This window comes from Tenrec ecaudatus, chromosome 13, assembly GCF_050624435.1.
Source record: "Tenrec ecaudatus isolate mTenEca1 chromosome 13, mTenEca1.hap1, whole genome shotgun sequence".
Taxonomy (NCBI): Eukaryota; Metazoa; Chordata; class Mammalia; order Afrosoricida; family Tenrecidae; genus Tenrec; species Tenrec ecaudatus.
In genome coordinates, this window is record NC_134542.1 from 135,733,562 (window position 1) to 135,752,974 (window position 19,413).

General features: G+C 41.4%; 1 protein-coding gene across 1 annotated transcript in view; it reads right to left on the reverse strand.

Annotated features, from left to right (window-relative positions):
* ACTR3 (actin related protein 3) overlaps positions 1 to 18,816 on the reverse strand; it is a 63,264-nt gene extending 44,448 nt beyond the window's left edge. Inside the window, exons 1-2 of the mRNA XM_075530278.1 lie at positions 18,562 to 18,816; positions 452 to 507 (exon numbers count right to left, since the gene is read on the reverse strand). Of these exons, the coding sequence (XP_075386393.1) occupies positions 452 to 507; positions 18,562 to 18,605 (100 nt within the window). The 5' untranslated portion in view covers positions 18,606 to 18,816. The remainder of the gene's footprint in view (positions 1 to 451; positions 508 to 18,561) is intronic.
* Between the last annotated feature and the right edge of the window lie 597 nt (positions 18,817 to 19,413).

The window sequence follows — 19,413 nt, forward strand, 5'->3', positions numbered from 1 at the left end:
CGGGTTATTACAAAATGGCCGAGGCCAACACCTCTAGAGGTGAGATTCCATCCTAATTTTAGAATGTGGGTGCTCATTGCGGAGTTCAACAAGCACTGGCCCTGCAAGCAACCGTGTCCACAAATCAAAGGGCAGTCTTTGGCGGTATAGGCGAGGAATGAACAAAGCTAGTTACGGCGATACACTGTCAACAATACATGTCCTCAGAGCATCAACTTGCTTTGTTAATTATCAAGGCACCCAGTTTTCTCTTACCAGAGGTTAACGGGAAGAACTCTCAACAAAAGCTGTAAAGAACCGTCAGGAGTCTGGAGATGGGGCCACACTTAGAACTCAGAGCTGTGTTTTTAAAGGACTTAGTTTTGCAGTATCAGAACTGATTAGCTTTTTTTAATCTATTAAGAAAAATCTTAAATTAGGTTATTTGTTGTAAAAATGCATAATTACTTACAGGAAGGGATGATGAACTGTGGTTCTGTGTTCCCAGCATATCCTAGTTTTGTATACCTATAAAACAAGCAACAATGTAAAAATTCCTATCTTAACAATTATGAATTTAACTTCTAGACTTCCATTCTCAAAGTCTGTCATAGAGATCCTAATGTAAGTAATACAGAAAATTCTACAGTGTCAGTATATCTAATACCTCTATCGAAATTTTAAGTGTCCATATCTTACGGTCTAGCAATTCTACTTACAGAAACTGATTATAGAAGAATATTCACACATGTGCACACACTATCACATATACATGCTCTTGGCTACTATGTTGCTTACAACAGTAAAAGAATGGAAATAACTAAATCTACCCCCAAAGAGAAATTTTCTAACTACACTAAATTTATACTATAGCAGTGCTAATTAAATAAGGTGGAGAAATACAAAAGAAAGGTAAGAATATAAATTATTTAGATTGCCAAAGCAAAAATATTTTTGGAATTGTAATGAAATAGGCAACTGGGACTGTGTCCATGAAGAGGGGCTAGGTATTATAGGCAGAGATGAAAGGAAAACTTCTGTAGTGCACATCAGATGCTTTACTATTTTAAAATAAATAGAACTTCAACATTTTTACTACAGTGGATTTTAGGCTATAGTCATAGAAAAACTAAATAATTAATAGTGAAAATGATTAGAAACTATAAAAGCTGAGATTTTTACATACAGTTTGCTGGGACCTGCTTCAAAGACTGCTAAACATTTATTTATTAATTACATGAAGAAAGCTGTTAAATATGACGGGTCTTCAAAAAGCTCATGGAAATGCATATTATGAAAAAAACTCTGCATAGCTTTCAATTTTCTTTTGGTACCAAAACAGACCCTTAGCAAGTTGTTACAACATGTCAGTACAGGATCTAGTCTGTAACACAAAGAATGATCCAACTTCCGGCTTGAAGAGAGCCTTTTTCAGAGTAGCAGGCACCCTGCTAAAATTGAACCAAGAATATACATAAAATTTAGGAGGAAGCTGAGAAGAACAGATACAACAGCCAGTAAGTAACCAGAGACATCTCAACTGGCTCTGTTTACACCATTCTGACTGGGAAATTTAAGTTTGATTGATGGGTGCCCAAACTGCTGGCTGAAGGTCGGCTACAGACAACAGCAGAGCTTTCCAGGAAACTTTTTAACACGTGGAATGATCAAGATCCTGAAGCATTTCTTCAAAGAATTACAGAGATGAGAGTTGCCTTGATTTAGCAGGATCCTGAAGACAAAATATGGTGGGAGTGGCTCAGGCAAAGCAAGAGCAAAGGCTTTGGGGACTTTCAAAATATTTTTGCCTACTGCCTTTCTGGACAGCCAAAGAATGGGGGGTTGAAAGTGAGTCAACTCTAGCAGAAAAACACCTGGAAAAGCTTCTCTACCATGACAATGTTCCTGCTCATTCCTCTCCTCAAACAAGGGCAATTCTGTGAGCGTTTCAAAGGACATTCATTACGCATACACATAACAGTCTCTACTTAGCGCCTCCTGATTTCTTGTTGCCTAATCTTAAATAATCTTTAAAGGGTATCCATTTTTCTGCACCTAATAAAGTAAATAAGGCTAGATTGACATAGTTAAATCCCATGTTGCAAAATACAAGTTTATGTCTATATTAGATTGACATAGTTAAATCCCATATTGCAAAATACAAGTCTATGTCTATATGTTGTTTTAATCTTTTAATACTATTCTTCTAAGAACTTTCTGAAGTCCCCTCATGTAAGCTGAGTTCACTTATATTATTCCATATTCAGACCCACTGCTAAGTGGTAGGGAAATAAGTTGTTGGAGTATTCTTAGATTCTAACAAAATCTGCATTTTCCCCCTACATAAAGGGTGGGTGGGTGGGGGGGAGACATATCTTTTAGGCTATGTTTTAAGCCCCCAAACTAACTATATTCAATAACCGAGAGGACATCAAATAGTGTAAATCATCAAAAATAAGGGCAAAGTATAAACTGTTCAAAAGGTGGTATGATTGTACTTGTGGAACCCTCCCCCACAGTCCATGTGTTAAGGAAAATATAAAACTCAAACTTTTTGCCAGGCACACAAGAAACCGTTAGTAAAATTTTAAAAGCTCACGTTTTAAAGTATTTATTATCTGGTCCCTGACAAACCTCTCTCTGCCAGCTGTCCTACTACACCAGACTCTCCAATCATAAAAACTCACTTCATTTCATAGCGCCAAGTCCTGCTATGAGGTGCTCTCCACCTCCTATCCTTGAAAGCATTGCAAAACTCTTACCCTGCTTCAAAATACAAATTAAGGTATCACTACCTCTAAAGGAGTGGTTCTCAACCTTCCTAATGCCACGACTCTTAAATAAAGTTCCTCATGTGGTGGTGACCCCCAACTAGAAAATTATTTTCATTGCTACTTCATAACTGTAATTTTGCTACTGTTATGAATTATAATGTAATTATCTGATATGCAGGATGCATTTTCATTGTTACAAATTGAACATAATTAAAACAAGTGATTAATCACAAAACAATATATAATTATAGATTGTGAAATATGTATTTCTAATGACAAATCAATGAAATGTTGCCTTGAAGCATGGTGTAGCATGGGTAACAGCCTTCACTCGGGGTACTCGTCTGTGAGCATATCTGCATGTGGGCGGACCCACCTGGAGAGGGATAGAGGAGCGGTGTCTCGGTTCCTAAGACCATTGGAAATCTGTATTTTCCGATGGTCTTGGGTGACCCTTGTGAAAGGGTCCTTCAACCTCCAAAGGGGTAGTGACCCACAGGTTGAGAACCGCTGCTCTAAAGCGTCTTGGTGGTACAGTGTTTAAGCACTAAGCTACTAAATGAATGGCCAGCTGCTCCACAGGTGGGAGCCGTGGCAGTCTGCTTTAGTAAAACTTATAATCCCTTTGGAAGTCGCAGAGTAGCTGGTGGGCTTGAACTGCTGACCTTGGAGTTAGTATAGCCCAACACAACCCAGAGTAAAACCCACCCCATGAAATTTCTGGAGTTGTAATCTTTACAGAAGCAAACCACATCTTCCTGTGGCTGGTGGATTCGAGCAACCAACCTTTCAGGGGGCAGCAGAGGGCTTATCCATGCAATTCCAAGGCTCCTCCTTACATAGCCAACTGGAAAACTCTGAGACAATACTCTCTGTCACATAGGATAGCTAGCTATGTGAGGAAAATTGACTCAACAGTACCTAATACCAGCAATCTACATCACAATCCTGCAGAATGGGACGTTCTATCTGTTGATGTACTGGGAAACAATAGCTCAGAGAAGGAACATCGTCAAACAGTGAAACTAGGTTTGAACACAGATATTTCTCAGTCTCGGTGCACTTTTCACTCTCAAGGCCAATGTTCTTTCCAGTCAGTCCAACCATCTCCTTAGTGCTAAGTGATTACATCCAAAACAACCAGAGAATGAACAAACGGTATCTCATATCAGCTACGTGATTTGGGCAAGTAACTTAAAACTCTATGGCAGTGTCCTCATCTGCAAAATGGAGTTAATACTATCTCATAGATTTAGGAGTTGAATGAGTTAATATTTGTAAAGCAGTAGGAATAGTGTCTGGCATACAGCACATATGATGGAAGTGTAGGTTATCACTATAATGGATTCATCAAATACACTTCCCATTCTCATAAGCCTGGTTTACATATCGCCTACAACAAGTCTCAGAACTAGTGTAAAACTAACAGACCTCTGGCTCCAAGGTTGAGCTACAGCATTATCTTTCTCATCTAATTCAACTCAACTGGAGAGTTGCTCAACGTGTACCATCTATCTTCCTGGTACCATCCCCAACATTCCCGCCACGAATTCCTGTACCAAAACCAAAGCTTTCTTTTTCTCACCTTACGTTCTTTCCTTCCAGGTGAGATGCTAGTCTAATTACCGCCGATCAAAACTTCAGACATCCTTAAAGGCCCACTGTGGCTATTATCTTCACCATGAAGCTTTTCTCATCTTCGCCAGAAAATACAAATATTTTTCATCTATGATTCTGAAAGTTTTTTAATAATTGCCAGTACATTTACCACACCACATTATAATTCTTTGTCTACATGTGAGCTTCCTAACGGCAGGATGTTTCTTTATATTCCTCTTAGCAAGCAAAAGTACCTATTTTCAGAGATGCTTTTTATGTATTTATTGAGGACCAATTTTTTCATCTATAAACAAACTGGACGTTAATTTTACTTACATGTACCTTGTGAAACAAAAATAACAGTGTGACTCAAAGTCTTTAAATTGAATCTCTGGCATACTGTTTTTTAAAAAAGCAAAACAAACCTTAAATAGTCTGTCACTTCTTTGCATCAAATGCATCCCACTTTCCAAAATATTCCCTAATCCCAAAATTACCTGTTATACCACTGTCCTTACCAAAAAAAAAAAAAAACCCTTATTATTCCTACCACCATCCATTATTTTTTAAAGAGAAAAGAAATGTTCATCTTTCAGGTGTTTGGATTTATCTCTATGAGAAACCAGAATTTTGCATTTTGAGAAAGTAATCCACCACTTAGTAATGGGATCAAGCCATTTTAAAGTTAAAATAAGGAACTTTAGACAACATACAACTCTATCCCCATATTCTCCAGTGTTGTTAGGTGATGTTGAGTCATTCGAGAAATTCTGGTGGCATAGTGGATTATGAATTGGCTGCTAAAGGCAAGGTCATCAGTTCACAACTACCAGCCAGAGGCTCTGCAGGAGGAGGAAGCCTACATGGGCCGTTCTACCCTATCACTAAGTATGTGTCAAAATCGATTTGATGGCAGTAAGTTTGAGTGTGGTTTAATTGTCAATCACTGCTACATCCTGTGCCACCCTGACAACTGTTATGTTTGAGCCCACTGTTGCAGCCACTGCGTCGATCCACCTAGTTGGGAGTCTCCTTTTCTCCTGGCCCTCTACTAAGCCTGACACCATGCCCTTTTCCAGGGACTGGTCTCTCCTGGTAACATGTTCATAGTGTGCAAAGCTAAGTCTCACCGTGCATGCTCCTAAGAAGCATTCTGGCTATACTTCTTTCAAAACAGATCATTCTTGTGGCAATCCATGGTGCTTTCAATCTTCTTTGCCATCACTGTGATTCAAATGCATCAATCCCTCTGCAGTCATCCTTACTGTTCAAGTTTCACATGCTTATGACGCAAACTGAAAACACTACAGCGGGGATCAGGCAAGTCGTAGCCTTCAACATGGCATCATGGCTCTGCAACACTCGAAATATTTGCACTTCAACAATTTAACACGATAGATCTGTCCAACGTGATATGATGTCTGCTCCTGACTGCTGTTTCCATGAGTGCTGATTGTGGATCCGGGCAAAATGAAATACTTGGGAGTTTTTCCTCGTTATGAAGAGGTAGTCTTTTGGTGTGGTTGTAAGGATTTTTGCTTGCTTCACATTGAGTCACATCCATACTGTTGCCATTTAATGTTGCAGTTTTCGATTTGCAATAGACAAGTGTGCTAAGTCTTCTTCACTTTCAGTAAGCAAGGCTGTGTCATCTGCAGATCACAAGTTAATGAACCTTCCTCCAATCCTGAGGCTGCCGAGCTTCCTACCTACAAGTTGTTTCTCAAATTACTTACTCAGCAGGCAGACGGAATAAATATGATAAAAGGATGCAACTCTGACACACATCTTTCCTGGTTTTAAACCATGCCGTAGTGTTGGTTTATGGATGGGTCCCCCAGGAGCACAATGATTTGTTCTGAATTCTCATTCTTTGCAATGTTATCCATAGTTTGTTATAATCTACACAGCTGAATAGAGTAAACACTATCAATTTTTTTCTTGCCGTAATCTAATCCCCACTCCAGTAGAAGTAGTTCCCCACTCCAATATCCCCCCCCCCCCGTAGTAGTTTGGAGGAACTACCACTGATGAGATCTTGTTAAGAGGCAAAATCCCAACATCCCATTATAAGAGGAAGAAAATGATACTCATTCCACTCCTGTCAGCTAGAACACCACACATGATCTGTGTGCAGCCAAAGTGAGATAATTACTAAATTAAAAGTTTAGAAATAATATTACTAATGTTGAGTTGTAGTAAGTATAGCCAGACTTCTGGTAACATAATTTTGGACTTTTTCTCAATTTGGTTCTTTCCTGTCCATTCTGTGATCTATATCATATTCTTTCAATAATTCCTCTGTTGCTTACGTTAATCAAATTAAAGCAAAGTTAATCAAAGTCCCTGTGAAATGCTCAGACACTAAATCAAAGGTTGACAGCTCAAATCCAGAGGCAGTCATAAGAAAAGTCTGACATAGCAGTCTACTTCCAAAATTCCAGCAGTTGAACACCCTACTGTGAAACACAAAAGGTGCTACAAGTTGGAACCCACTAGAGAACAACTAGACCTTCAGCAAGATGGATAAACACAGTGGCTGCGTCGATGGGTCAAGCATCACGGTGAGGATGGCACAGGGCTGAGCAGTGTTTCCTTCTATTGTGTACACGGTTGCTATGAGTCAACAGCACCCAACAGAGGGCAACTGGCTACTGCTACCCAGCATTAATTTTGTTTGCATTCTCACAGACACTGGTTCGATTTCTCATCTCTACTTCTTACAGTCTTCTTGTCAAGCAATTTTTAACACTTTCACTTTTTAAATAATCCGTTTTGTTTTGAACAACTCTCAGATACCAAGGCAACTTGGATCAAGTAAGGAAGGCCATTTACACAAATAAAAACTATACCAAACAACTCACTGCCTTTGAGGGAATTCCAACTCATAGTGGCCCCACAGGGCAAAGGAGAACACCTTTTTGGGGTTGGGAGGTTAATCTGTATGAGATCAAAAAGTCAATGGCAATCTAGGAATGTACTACATACATACATACGCACACCCACATCCACACATTCACTGCCATGTTAGTCTATTCCAATTCACACTGACCCTACAGAGGAAAGGAAAACTGCCTCACACAGGTTTGTTTGTAAGACTTACATCTTTTTTTTTTCAAGGCTTACATCTTTAAGGCACCTGACTGCTACATGTTTCTCTTGTGGAAAGGGCTGGTGGATTCAAACCATCAACTTTCCCATGTGCAGCTACGTGCTTAAGTCAATGTGCCAGCAAGGTTCTTTGGGAATGCCTTTATGCAGTTATAAAAGCAAAAGCTAGGGAAATAACTCATTCTTTAACAAACTAATTTAGCAAATCTATGATCAACCTATATCCCCTCTGAAAGGCATTCAGGGAAGCAGTTAAATTCTCAGCTAGCTCACACACACGGGACAAGTAACTGGGGGAGGGAGAGAATGAAAGCAATCTCAATGGCGCCTGCCATCTACAACGTGCTGCTATCTTTTTAACCGAAAGGTTTAAAATGCTCTGTGGGAGGCACATGAAGCTAAGTTAGGTTTGCATTTGTCGTGAGCTTCTATATTGCAACAATAACATGAGTGAATTATGACATGCGTACCAAGAAGCCTCACACCAGTACCTGTACCAGTACCTGTTGCTACTAGAAGGTGCTCTGGTGGTGTAGTCGTCAAGGAGTTCTACTGTTACTCCCCAGTGGGGAAATGTGGCAATCTGCTTCTCTGAGGGGGGAACAGCCTTGGAGAATCTATATGCGACAGTCTCAGAGGGCCTCTGAGTCCAAATGAGTGTGTGTGTGTGTGCTTTCGATACTCATAAACGTGAATACAAAAGAAAACCTAAAAATTCAACAATGCTGTCAATAATTATAAATACCCCTGAAAGTGTCATGTGAAATTAAGAATGGATTAAATTATCCTCAAAATTTCTTTTCCAGATGTGCTTTATACAATTGATGTATGTATATGTATGGATTGTGATAAGAGTTGTATGAGCCCCTAATAAAACGTTTAAAATTAAATAAATAAATAAATAAATAAATAAGTAAACATTTCTTTTCCAGCTCTGCAATTCCATGGGAACCAATATGCACTTTCCTTAATTCACTACAGCAAGTTTCATACATACTTGCTCTTTTTATAATCTCAAAGCAATTGAAGTTTCAAAATGCAATGTAATAGAAAAGCACACTGTAATTATAATAAACTCCAAAACTCTAAAAAGCAAACACTTATATTCTAGCATGGACCAATACTAAGAATATAGCTTCTATTTTTACATAGTTTTAAAACCAATGTAGACTGTTAAGTCTTGTGTACTTTTCATTCTCCTTGGAGGATTTTTAACTTCATGATAGTAACTCCTCAGTCACACTACATACTGTAAACTATAAAGACTTAAGAGGCATCTTTCTCAAAAAGTACCATATTTTCACAAAGGGCTAGGATCCCTACACCAAGGAGTGAATGTCTAAATATAGAATGTGCAGAGCTTCAGAATAGATGAAGAAAACAATCCTTAAAAATAAAAAGTTGCCTAAGGATTCTCACAAAACATATTACAAATGTCAGCATAAAAAATACTTTCAACGGCAACACAAAATTCAGCTCTACAGTGTACCCTTAACCTAGCAGGCCACTGATAGCTGACTAGTCTGAAATTTACAAATAAATGATTATAAGATAGCTATCTATTCTTGTCCAGCAATCACAAAAGGAATGTAGGGTCTAATCCACACCTTAAAAAACTAACTCTTGAAATTTATCTGATTCTACATTAATTGGTCAACTTCTGCACACTATGAATATTTAGGCTGGATTTTTTTTAAACCTCTAACTTAGTTTAATGGTGTAGCTTTTGCTTCTATCTGCTGGTTTTTTAGAAACTGCTTATTTAACTACAGCTGCACTCTATTTCTCAGGTAATGGCAAAACTAAATTTCTTTTTTTTCCCCAAAAACTAAATTTCTTAAGAGATAAAATATCCCCACTTTTGGTATCATAGCTATTGAAAATAATATAAGATACTCTTTTGAGGTGAGTGCTATGGGTGAGTTAGAAAGAAGCCGTAAATAGGAGAGGTGACACTTCTGACCATGCAGTCAACTGTCTCTGTCCTCACTGCAGTGAGGATGTGCGAGGACTTGAAGTCAACAATTCTGAAGTGATGGTGAAATCTAGTTACCGTAGATACTCGAGTATAAACCCACCCACATATCAGCCGAGGCACCTAATTTTACCACAAAAGCTGCATTTAAAATGTGCTGGAAAACTCGGCTTATACACGAGTATATATGGTACTAAAATTCTACAAAGTAGCCCTTTGAGGGAGAAAAAAGCAGGTTATCGTTTCTCTTTTTTGTTGTTGTTCTGGTTTTAGTTAATTATGTATATGTCTTGATATGTTTGTGTTTATGACACACATAAAAGCCTACATAAAGTTTTAAGACAACCAGCACACAAAGTAATACCATCCTATTTTCAGGATGGTATCAAAGATCCCAGTCCCTGGAGAAAGGACTTAATCAAGTAGAGGGGCAGTAAAACAGAGGAAAAGCCTCAACAAGACACACCCTGGCACAGCGGCTGCAACAATACACTCAAACAGTGTGCTCAAAGAATTGTGAGACGGCACAAGACCAGGCGGCGTTTCCTTCGGTTGTGTACAGGGTCCCTATGAGTCGGAACCAACTCAACGGCACCTAACAGAGCAACGGCAATTTTGAAGAACTAAATTTAAAGTATTGATTCAATAACATCACCTTGCCTCAAAATGTTGTCTTTGGTAAGCTATAAAGCTGTAAATAAAGTAGTGTTACTATTATTTAGCTGCTTTGCTCCTGCTTCTCTGGGCGTGTGTCAAGGGGCTACAAATTCCAACAGAATTACAAAGAAGCATTCATATACTTTCATTATAATAGAATTGTTATAGAAAATATACTGTTTTAGGCCACATTTTAATCATTCCACATTTCTGCTCCCAGGCTAGGAGTCCCCCTGTTTGCTCAGGTGCAGACAAAGACTGTTAGGTAGGCAGGAGCACTGTGGAAGGAGACTGAGCCCTGCTTTTGAACTGAACTCTCCTCCAGAGAAAGGATCTTTGCCTTTTAAGAAGTGAGCTGTGCTAGAGCAGATGTCAGCATAATCGACCACTGAGTGGCCAATCGCAAATGTTCACAAGTACTTACTCATTATTTTTACAGTGATGCTAAAAAAGCCAGGTCGTTTACCTATAATGCTTTTAGAGAAGAAACATTCTTTCCTAATTGTTTCTCTTTGGATTCTTGGTTTTTATGAGCTTCAACTTTTAAATTGTAATGATAATTTCCAAACTCCACCTTCATCCCTGAAGCTCTAGCATTTTTTATCTTCCCACAGGGCATGTCTAGTTATAAATTACCATCCTGACTCAACAACAAACTCCAATTTTATACAGAGTCTCAAAATCAACTTTCTCGCGTCACAATGACCCAATCTTAAAATCTTCACTGATGTCGACTTTCCACCCACTTGGATCAATCAATTGCCTTGGTTGCACAGTGAATTACAATTTGGACGGCTAACTGCAGGATACACAGTTTGAAACCAACCACTGGCAGCTGTGCCTAAGAAAGCGGAGGCTCTCTGCTCCTGCCAAGCCTGTGTCACAGCCTCAGAAAAGCGCAGGGGCTGTTCTACCCTGTCCTACAGAATGGCTGATTTGGAATCCACTCCAATCAGTAAATTTGGTTAAGAAACATTCTGACTGCAAAAAAAATGGGATATAAGCATAAGCTACTTTGTTTCTATCCATCAAGAACTTCAATTCACTAAAAGGAGTTCACTGAGAACTTTAATAAATAACAAAGTGTTACTCTTTTACTATGTACCCGGCACTGTGCTGAGTCCTTGAGATGTATTATCTCACACAAAGGTAGATACTATTATCGCAATCTTACAGGTAGAATTAAAGGAGACCTACAGTGTTATTCCAGCTGGTAGGGCTTGAACTCAAAAGCAGACCTACAAAACTCTTGCTAACTATAAGCAAATAAAAGAATTGCCACAAGGAAGGTACAAACAGAATTTCTGCAAAGCTGGTGCTGAGTGGGCCATTGAAGAATCATCGAAGACTTTAAATAAGTGTTCTTAGACCCCAACCTAAGACACCCTGGGGGTGCCATGGGTTATGCTAACCAAAAAGGTCACCGATTCAAAGACAGCAGCAGCTCTGTGAAAGACAGGCAATCTACTTCCATAAATATTGACACACTCAAACCTTACAGAGCAGTTTTATTCAGTTGTCTTCAAAAGTTACCTATGAACCAGAATAGACTCAATAGCAGTAGGTTTCGTTTATCAAACAGCATGTCTTCATAACCAAAACTTATTGACAACCTAATGCATACCTAGTAGACGGCTGAGGAGCCCTGGTGGTGTAATGATTATTTATACATGGGCTGCTAACGACAAGGTCAGCAGCCCATATCCACCAGCTGCTGAAAGATGAGGCTTTCTATTTTCATAAAAAGTTACCATCTCAGAAACCCAGAGGCAGTTCTACCCTGTCCTCTAGGGTTGCTTTGTGTCAGAATAGACTTGATGGCAGTGTGTTTGTTTTGCACAGCCAGCAGCAGGTGATCAAGAACTATTTTAGTCCTTGTGATGCTACTTGCTGTCCAGTAGGCCACTGACTCTGAATGAAGATACCCAACCAATCCTGTACTGTGCCATGACCATGATTGTTGCCAAAACACACATTGTGATCCCGAGGATTCATGGACTGAGTTTTTCTTCTGACTTTTTCACTAAGTACATCACCAGGCCTTTCCTTTAAGTCTACCTTCGTCTGGAAGCTCTGTTCAAACCTTGTCAGCATCACAGCCACAGTAAACCAACGACCCAGCAGCTTAAACCTTACATAACCTGACCCACACACTCTATTACATAGATCTCGTCACAAAGGAGAGTAGCAGAGGCCATCGATGGGCAGGGCTAAGCAAGCAGCAGCCACTCTTTCCTTTCTTCTGCTTATGCTTTCCCTGTCCCTCCCAAAAATGCTCTCTGATCATCTGTCCAAATACTACTAAATTGTCCAAATCCTACCTTTGCTAAACTTGCCTGCTTCTTTCTGGCCACAGTAACTCCATACCTTATAATCTACAGAACCGTTCCTAATGTCTGAAGAATGCAAATCCTTTTATTTGATGAAATACAATCTTCTATTTTCTTCCAATTTAAAAAAATGATTTAGCTCTTTTCATGAAGATTTTTAATTTTGATTATAACTTCCGGAGTGGTTGGGCAGTACAGAGCTTCTATATGACACCAAATTTTTTCTACTTCTGCAAACCAAAACCACTGCTACCATGGAGTCAATTCTGCCTCACGGCAATCCTATAGGACAGGGTAGAACTGCTCCCCAGGATTTCTAAGGCTGAGAATCTTTACAGGGATCACCTCATCTTTCTCTTAAGGATTAGCTAGTGAGTTCAAACTGCCCACCTGATATTACCAGCCCAATGAGTAACCCACTACACCAACCAGGCCTTCTCTATGTGTGCAAGTCAATTTTATATTACTACCATTGCTTTCTGTCTTTAAGACATCAGGAATAAATTTCCTCAAAAATACCTAAATGATTCAAACTTGCCAATGGTTCTTCCTCCATATAAAAAGACTACATAATTTAGTGGCTTTGCCACACTCATTTTCTATGATATTTTGGGCAAGTAGCTTACTCTTCCCAAACTAAGTTTCCTTATTAATAAAACAGAACTGATACTTCTTCTCAGGTTTATATGAAAAGGAAAAGAGGCAATATAAAGTATTCAGCACAGAGTCTAGCACATAATAAGCTTTGCTAAATACATGCTATTATTAGTTACTGATAAAACTTAAAGAGTACATTTTTTCCCCTAGACAGTAAATTTAAGCACCATGACAAGGAAAAAGTCAAATATCCAGAAGGAGAGAGAAAACACACACACACAGGTAGCAACAAAGACTTTCCAAATTAATTAAACCATCCTTCCTCTTCATCCTAAAACTATGTTTTAAACTTCTTACTTGAAACAGAGATAAGAGCACATTTTACTAATAAAAGTATAATAATGTTCTGGAAACATACACAGACCCCCCCCCAACAGGGCTTAACTACAGAAAAACCTAAGTTCAAACAGCAATCCACACCCCATGTTAAAACTACATGGTATTTACAAAATAATTGAAATTCTCTACTCCCATTTTCTCATTTGTAAATGAAGTCCGAATAGCTGCCACAAGATGAAATAAGGTGAGATAAATAAAAGGCCTAGTTATAAGTTCAATCAAGAATCTTTCCCTTCTGTGCTTAAAAATAAGTCTAAAGTGTGTTTTACAAAAAGGCTGGAAAGTGCATTAGTTACCGTATACGCACAATCCAAAGTCAATATTTCAACACAAAATTGGCAAGCAGGAAAGGCAGGGATTTTAGGTTAAGTCTAAGTCAGAAATTGACTCCTCAATAGCAGTACGCCTGTGACACTTATTTCAAACAGCACAAAAAATAGCCCAACAAGAATAAAAATTGTAATGAATGTTATTTTGTAACAAGCTCGTGGGAATGTTTTTGTCATTTGAGATAGACAGGGAAATAGCTTTACTACTAAACATTAGATAAAGCATAATCATGTAACAAACATCACTTCAAGTCTTCCTCCCCTGACACAGCTCTCTTCCTGCTGTTCTTGGGACAAGATCATCCAAACCCTAATCGCCAGAATGTGGTCTCGGGGTGAATAAAGAAAACTCCTGATTCACCAATTGCAAGAAAACATGTTTGCTCATCTTTTACGATTGCTAAGGCCCTGGTGGCATAGTGGGTGAGGCGTTGGGCTTCAAGTCACAAGAAGGGCAGCAATTTTAAACTAGCAGCTTCACAGGAGAACCATGACGCTCATCCTCCCATGAAGAGTTCTAGTCCTGGAAACCCACAGGGCAGTTTTATCCTTCCTTTAGGCTGAGTCAGAATTGACTCAACAGCAGTAAGTTGAAGCATCAGGGACATGCTTACCGTAGATGCTCGAGTATAAGCCGGCCCAAATATCAGCTGAGGCACCTAATTTTACCACAAAAACTGCATTAAAAATATGCTGAAAAACTCGGCTTACACATGGAAGAAGCACACCAGCCTGTGTGATCACAGGTTAGTCCAAGGGATCAGGTATCAAGTATAAGGAACAAAAATCACATCATCGTGAATGAGGGGGGAGTACAAAGTGGGGACCCAAAGGCCATTTGTGGGCAATTGGACATCCCTTACAGAAGGATCACGGGGATGAGACGAGCCGGTGAGGGGACAGTATAGCAATGATGAAATATACAACTTTCCTCTAGTTCTTAATTAAATGCTTCCTCCCCCCAACTATCATGATCCCAATTCTACCTTACAAATCCTGCTGTACCGGAGGATGTCCACTAGTACAGAGGGGAACTTGAAACACAGGGAATCCAGGACAGATGAACCCTTCGGGTCCAGTGGTAAGAGGGGTGATATCAAGAGGGTAGAAAGGGGGAACCGATTACATGGATCTACATACAACCTGCTCTCTGGAGGTCGGTCAACAGAAAAGTGGATGAAGGGAGACGTTGGACAGTATAAGATATAACAAAATAATAATGACTTAAATATTATCAAGGGTTCATGAGGGAGGGGGAACTGGGAGGGAGGGGGAAAAAATGAGGAGCTGATGCCAGGAGCTCAAGTGGAAAGCAGATGTTTTGAGAATGATGATGGCAACAAATGTGCAAAAGTGCTTGACACAATGGATGGATGTGTGGATTGTGATAAGTGTTGTATAAGCCCCCAATAAAATGATTTTTTAAAAACTTGGCTTATACACGAGTATAAGTATATAAGGTAATTCATTCAGCATATATCAAAGAGTTCTATAATGCTATATATTAACTTCTGCAATCACAATCAATGGAAATAATTTACCAATGTAGTACTTCTCAGAGAGGAGATAGGGGGAAAAAGACGAGAGAAAAGGAAATTTTACAACTGAAAGCTCTGTAACATAATAAAAGTACAAAACAAGTTTCCTTATTATGGCTTGCATATTAGAGAAATCTGAGTAAAAACATGCAAGTGACAATTTGGGATAATTTTACCAATTCATGTACTTCAATATTTTTTAAAGTTTTTTCATCACTGGTAGCAGGTCTGAGTTCTAAAATTTACTTTTAAAGCAGTCAGAAATGTTTGCTCCAAATCTTATCCTACATTTCTTTCACAATATAGACACAAAAAGTGGTATAAATATTGGAGGCTCTTACATCTCTTGAGTTTTGCTGCAGAAGGCTTTACTTTGAGTTTGGGGATTAAATTTCATGTTTCCTAAATGTTACAGCTTTGTCTAACACTACACCAAGACTTGAAGTTGACCAATTTTTACAGCCACCTTTTGTCTATCTTACATAATGAAATGGAATGAACTTGAGTCAGTTAAATTAAGTGGATAATGGTAATTAGAGATCTTAGAGATGAATGTATTGTCTGAAGTACAAAGGAACACACAAATTACTAGAGACACAATTTGTATTTGGGACCGCAATATTCATAATTTCTATTATGGGGGACCACAAATCTCTATGGCGGCCTTACACCTATCACAGGTCTGTCTCATAGCTCTCCTGTAAGTGCTAGAGAGAATGAGAGAAGGGAAAACACCTGAAGGTTTAACTTCCCAGGAGTTACAGTTAGGAGGAAACAGAAAATGCCAAAACATCTTTTGAGGAGCAAAAGAAAAATTTTTTTCTATACATAGAATATCAGATTCTAAGACGGACAGGAAAGGGCAGTGAAGGTGCAAACGGATTTCTAATCAATTCCATTCAGTCCAGAGTCCAGTTAAACATCTCATTTTTAGATGAGACCAAGAGCATCAACAAAAATATTAAAACACATATCCTAGGTGTAGATTAAATGCCTGCCCCCATTCCTCCAGGTCACTCGGCATGTTTTACATTCAAGGTTGCCCTTTCAGACAGAAATGAGGTCCTTAAAGGGCAGTTGCTCAAAATGAAACTTACCAATTATGAGAGCTTCAAAAAGTTCATGACAAAAGCAACAAAAAGATTTTCCCTGGAAACGGTTTCGAAGACCCTTCATATAGCAATTCAAAAATTTCAAACACTTTTTCGAAAGTGGAAAACTAAAGGAAGTAATATTAGCATGTTATTTATTATGAGGCAATTATGTATATTATTTTTATTGCTTATCCAGTAATCTCTAAGGCATTCTATATTAATTAGAAAGCAATAACTTTCACGTCAACAAAGTTCACTGGAAAAAGAAACCCACTCAGGTTAAATCTAATTTTAAATCTGGTCCTTTACATAAGACTACTCACCCATCAATTAAACCAAGCAAGAAGGGTGGGGGGGGGGAGGGGGGAATGGTAAAGTGAAATGAGACTGGATTTAGAAGGGACTAACTTTAAAAAACTGTTCTTTTAAAAACACACAGAAGATCTGAAGCTGATCTAGGGCTGATTTCCAATGGTAAACATAAAGAAGTTAGCAGTTCCCTTATGCATTGCTGGGATTTTGGAAACTGCCATCCTAGTAAAGTTATAAGCATGAAGATGAGAAATAGTTCACATAAAGCAGCTAAAGAGTAAGCACATATCACTCTTAATAATACTGTAAATAATGAAAGGGGAAGCTGGCAAACCTTTCCTCTCTACCACCCTCTGTAAGAAGATACACTGCAGAGTTTTCAGCATTAAAGATATAAAAAAATACAATCACAAGATATGACAAAATAATTCATAAATTATCAAGGGTTCATGGGGGGAGAAGGAAAGGGAAAAATGAGGAGCTGATGCCAGGGGCTTAAGTGAAGAGCAAATGTTTTGAGAATGACAGGGCAATGAATGTACAAATGTACTTTACATAATTGATGTATGTGTGGATTGTGCTAAAAGTTGTATGAGCCCCTAATAAAATGCTATTTTAAAAAAAGAAAATATAATCAGCTCAGTCCCAGGATAAAAGACACTTCTACTACTTCAACTTAGGACAGTCATTCTACATTAAAATCGTCTTTTCTCTTAAGTATACAGCGTGGGTTCCGGGCTCCACAATGTCTATCACAAAGGGAACGAAGGTCCACTCGAATGCATTTTGTCTTTTAGTACAACACACAATCAAGGTATCATAATCATCCCCTTGCAAAATGAAGCACCGCTTTCAAACACCGATCTTCCTTCTCGCTTGAAGATACTGCAGCAGAATGAATGCGAATGAATCAGATTCAAAGTTTGGAGCTTTCCGCCCGCTGGCTACTCCTCTTTCTTTCCCCTTGAAACGCACACGCACACAAAAAAAATCTCTTTTCAAGTTCAACTAAAATGTTACCTAGCGCCGGTAACTCGAGCGACCGAAAAGCGGCTTCGTTTAGAAACTTCGAAGAAGATACACTCAGGTTGGAAACGAAAAACTACCTTATAAGGGTATAAAAGATTGAAAGCAGGAAGAGGCTTTGACAAAACTAAGGAAGTTGCAGCGCGCTTGCTCACTGGGGGACTTTTCCGAGGGAAGAGAAGTAACGTATGACATTTTTTTCTCTCTCCCCCCCAATTACAATGTGACTCGGGCCACGGGGGAAAGCGCAGGGGGCGATGGACAGGGGGCGGTTGGGAGGGGGGTCGAAAAGGCGGAGGCGGTGGCAGGTCCGTGCCGAGGGGCTCCCCGGGACCCACCCGCACCCACACCCACACCCCCGGCATGTTGTCAGCGCGATCTTGCAAAACCTACGAGGGGCGCTTCTCCTTTCGCCCTCCTCGGCCCACCGATGCCCGGGCTCGGTGCCCGCGCCCAGACGCTGGCAGGCGACCGGCGGCAAGGCTGGCAGGGCGGGCCGGGCCAGGCGAGCACCCGGCCGCGGCTGTCCCCCGCATCTTGGGCGGCGCTGCCCCCAGCGGCAGGGGAGGGGGCCCGGCGGGGTCGCCCCGGGAAGCGGCTCCCGGGGGCGTTCTGCGCCCCGCGCCCCCGCCTCGGTCCCCGGGGGCAGCGAGGGAGGCCCCGGGCTCCGACCGCACCCCTCGCCGCCGGCCGAGGCAGGGACTGACCCGGGCGGCGGCGGCGCTCCCCCGCACCATTCATCGCCAGGCCGCCTCCCACCCGCCATGTTTCTTCGCCCGCCTCAGTTTCCCCACCCCCGCTCGCGAGACCCATCCGATCCCTCCCGGGTCAGGCCCCGTACCCCGTGCCACAGTCCACCACACAGGCCGGCAGCCGTCCCGCCATCTTCCCCCTCGCCTGCTGCTGCCGCCGCCGCCGTCTGCGCCGTGCTGGATGGGGCCGGGGATGCGCGGCAGGAGACGAGGGCTATCCGACCATCCACAGCCGGCCGCCCTCTCCGTCTGCGGGGTGAGGGGAGCCGCAAAGCCGAAGCAGGAGCGAGGAAGCAGCAGACTGGGTCAGCGGCCACCACTTCCGCAACCCGGGCGGGCAATCCCCGCCCTGCCCCTCCGCGGCCTCCTCCCCTTCTCGCTTCCCTCCTCCCTCTGCCCCCACCCTACAACTTCTTCCCCTCACGCTGCTTTTCCCCGGGAAGCCAAGATGGCCGCCGCTGCCGACGCCCAGGCCCGGCCAGGCCCCGGCCGCGAGCGCTCCCCCTTCCGGCTCCGAGGGGGCGGGGCGGGGCGAGCGAGCGAGCATGCGCAGTGAGGCGGCCGCGGCCCGCCGAGGCTCCCGTCCAGACGTTCCAGAGATGCGCTCCGGGTTTTCCGAGGGGGTGGAGGCGCCGAAGTCCGCCGACAGCCTTCAGTTCGCCTTCGGAAGCTGCCAGGGGCTGTCTGGTCCGAGTCCTGGGTCTTCGTTTCAGTTGCTTTACGCAAGGATGACCGGGAATGGGAGCTCCTCCGACCCGCCCCCGTAAATCTCTTCACCAGTGCCCGGGAGGAAGCGGCCTAATTGAAAACGTTGTCAGCAGCACACACCCGTTCTGCTAACTCGAAGACGCTGCCTTTCTGGGCAGAGAAAGAGAGCGACCTCGTCGGTGAAGCAGAGGACGAGGGAAACAAAGACTTGCACCGGCCCTTTTCTGCCTTTG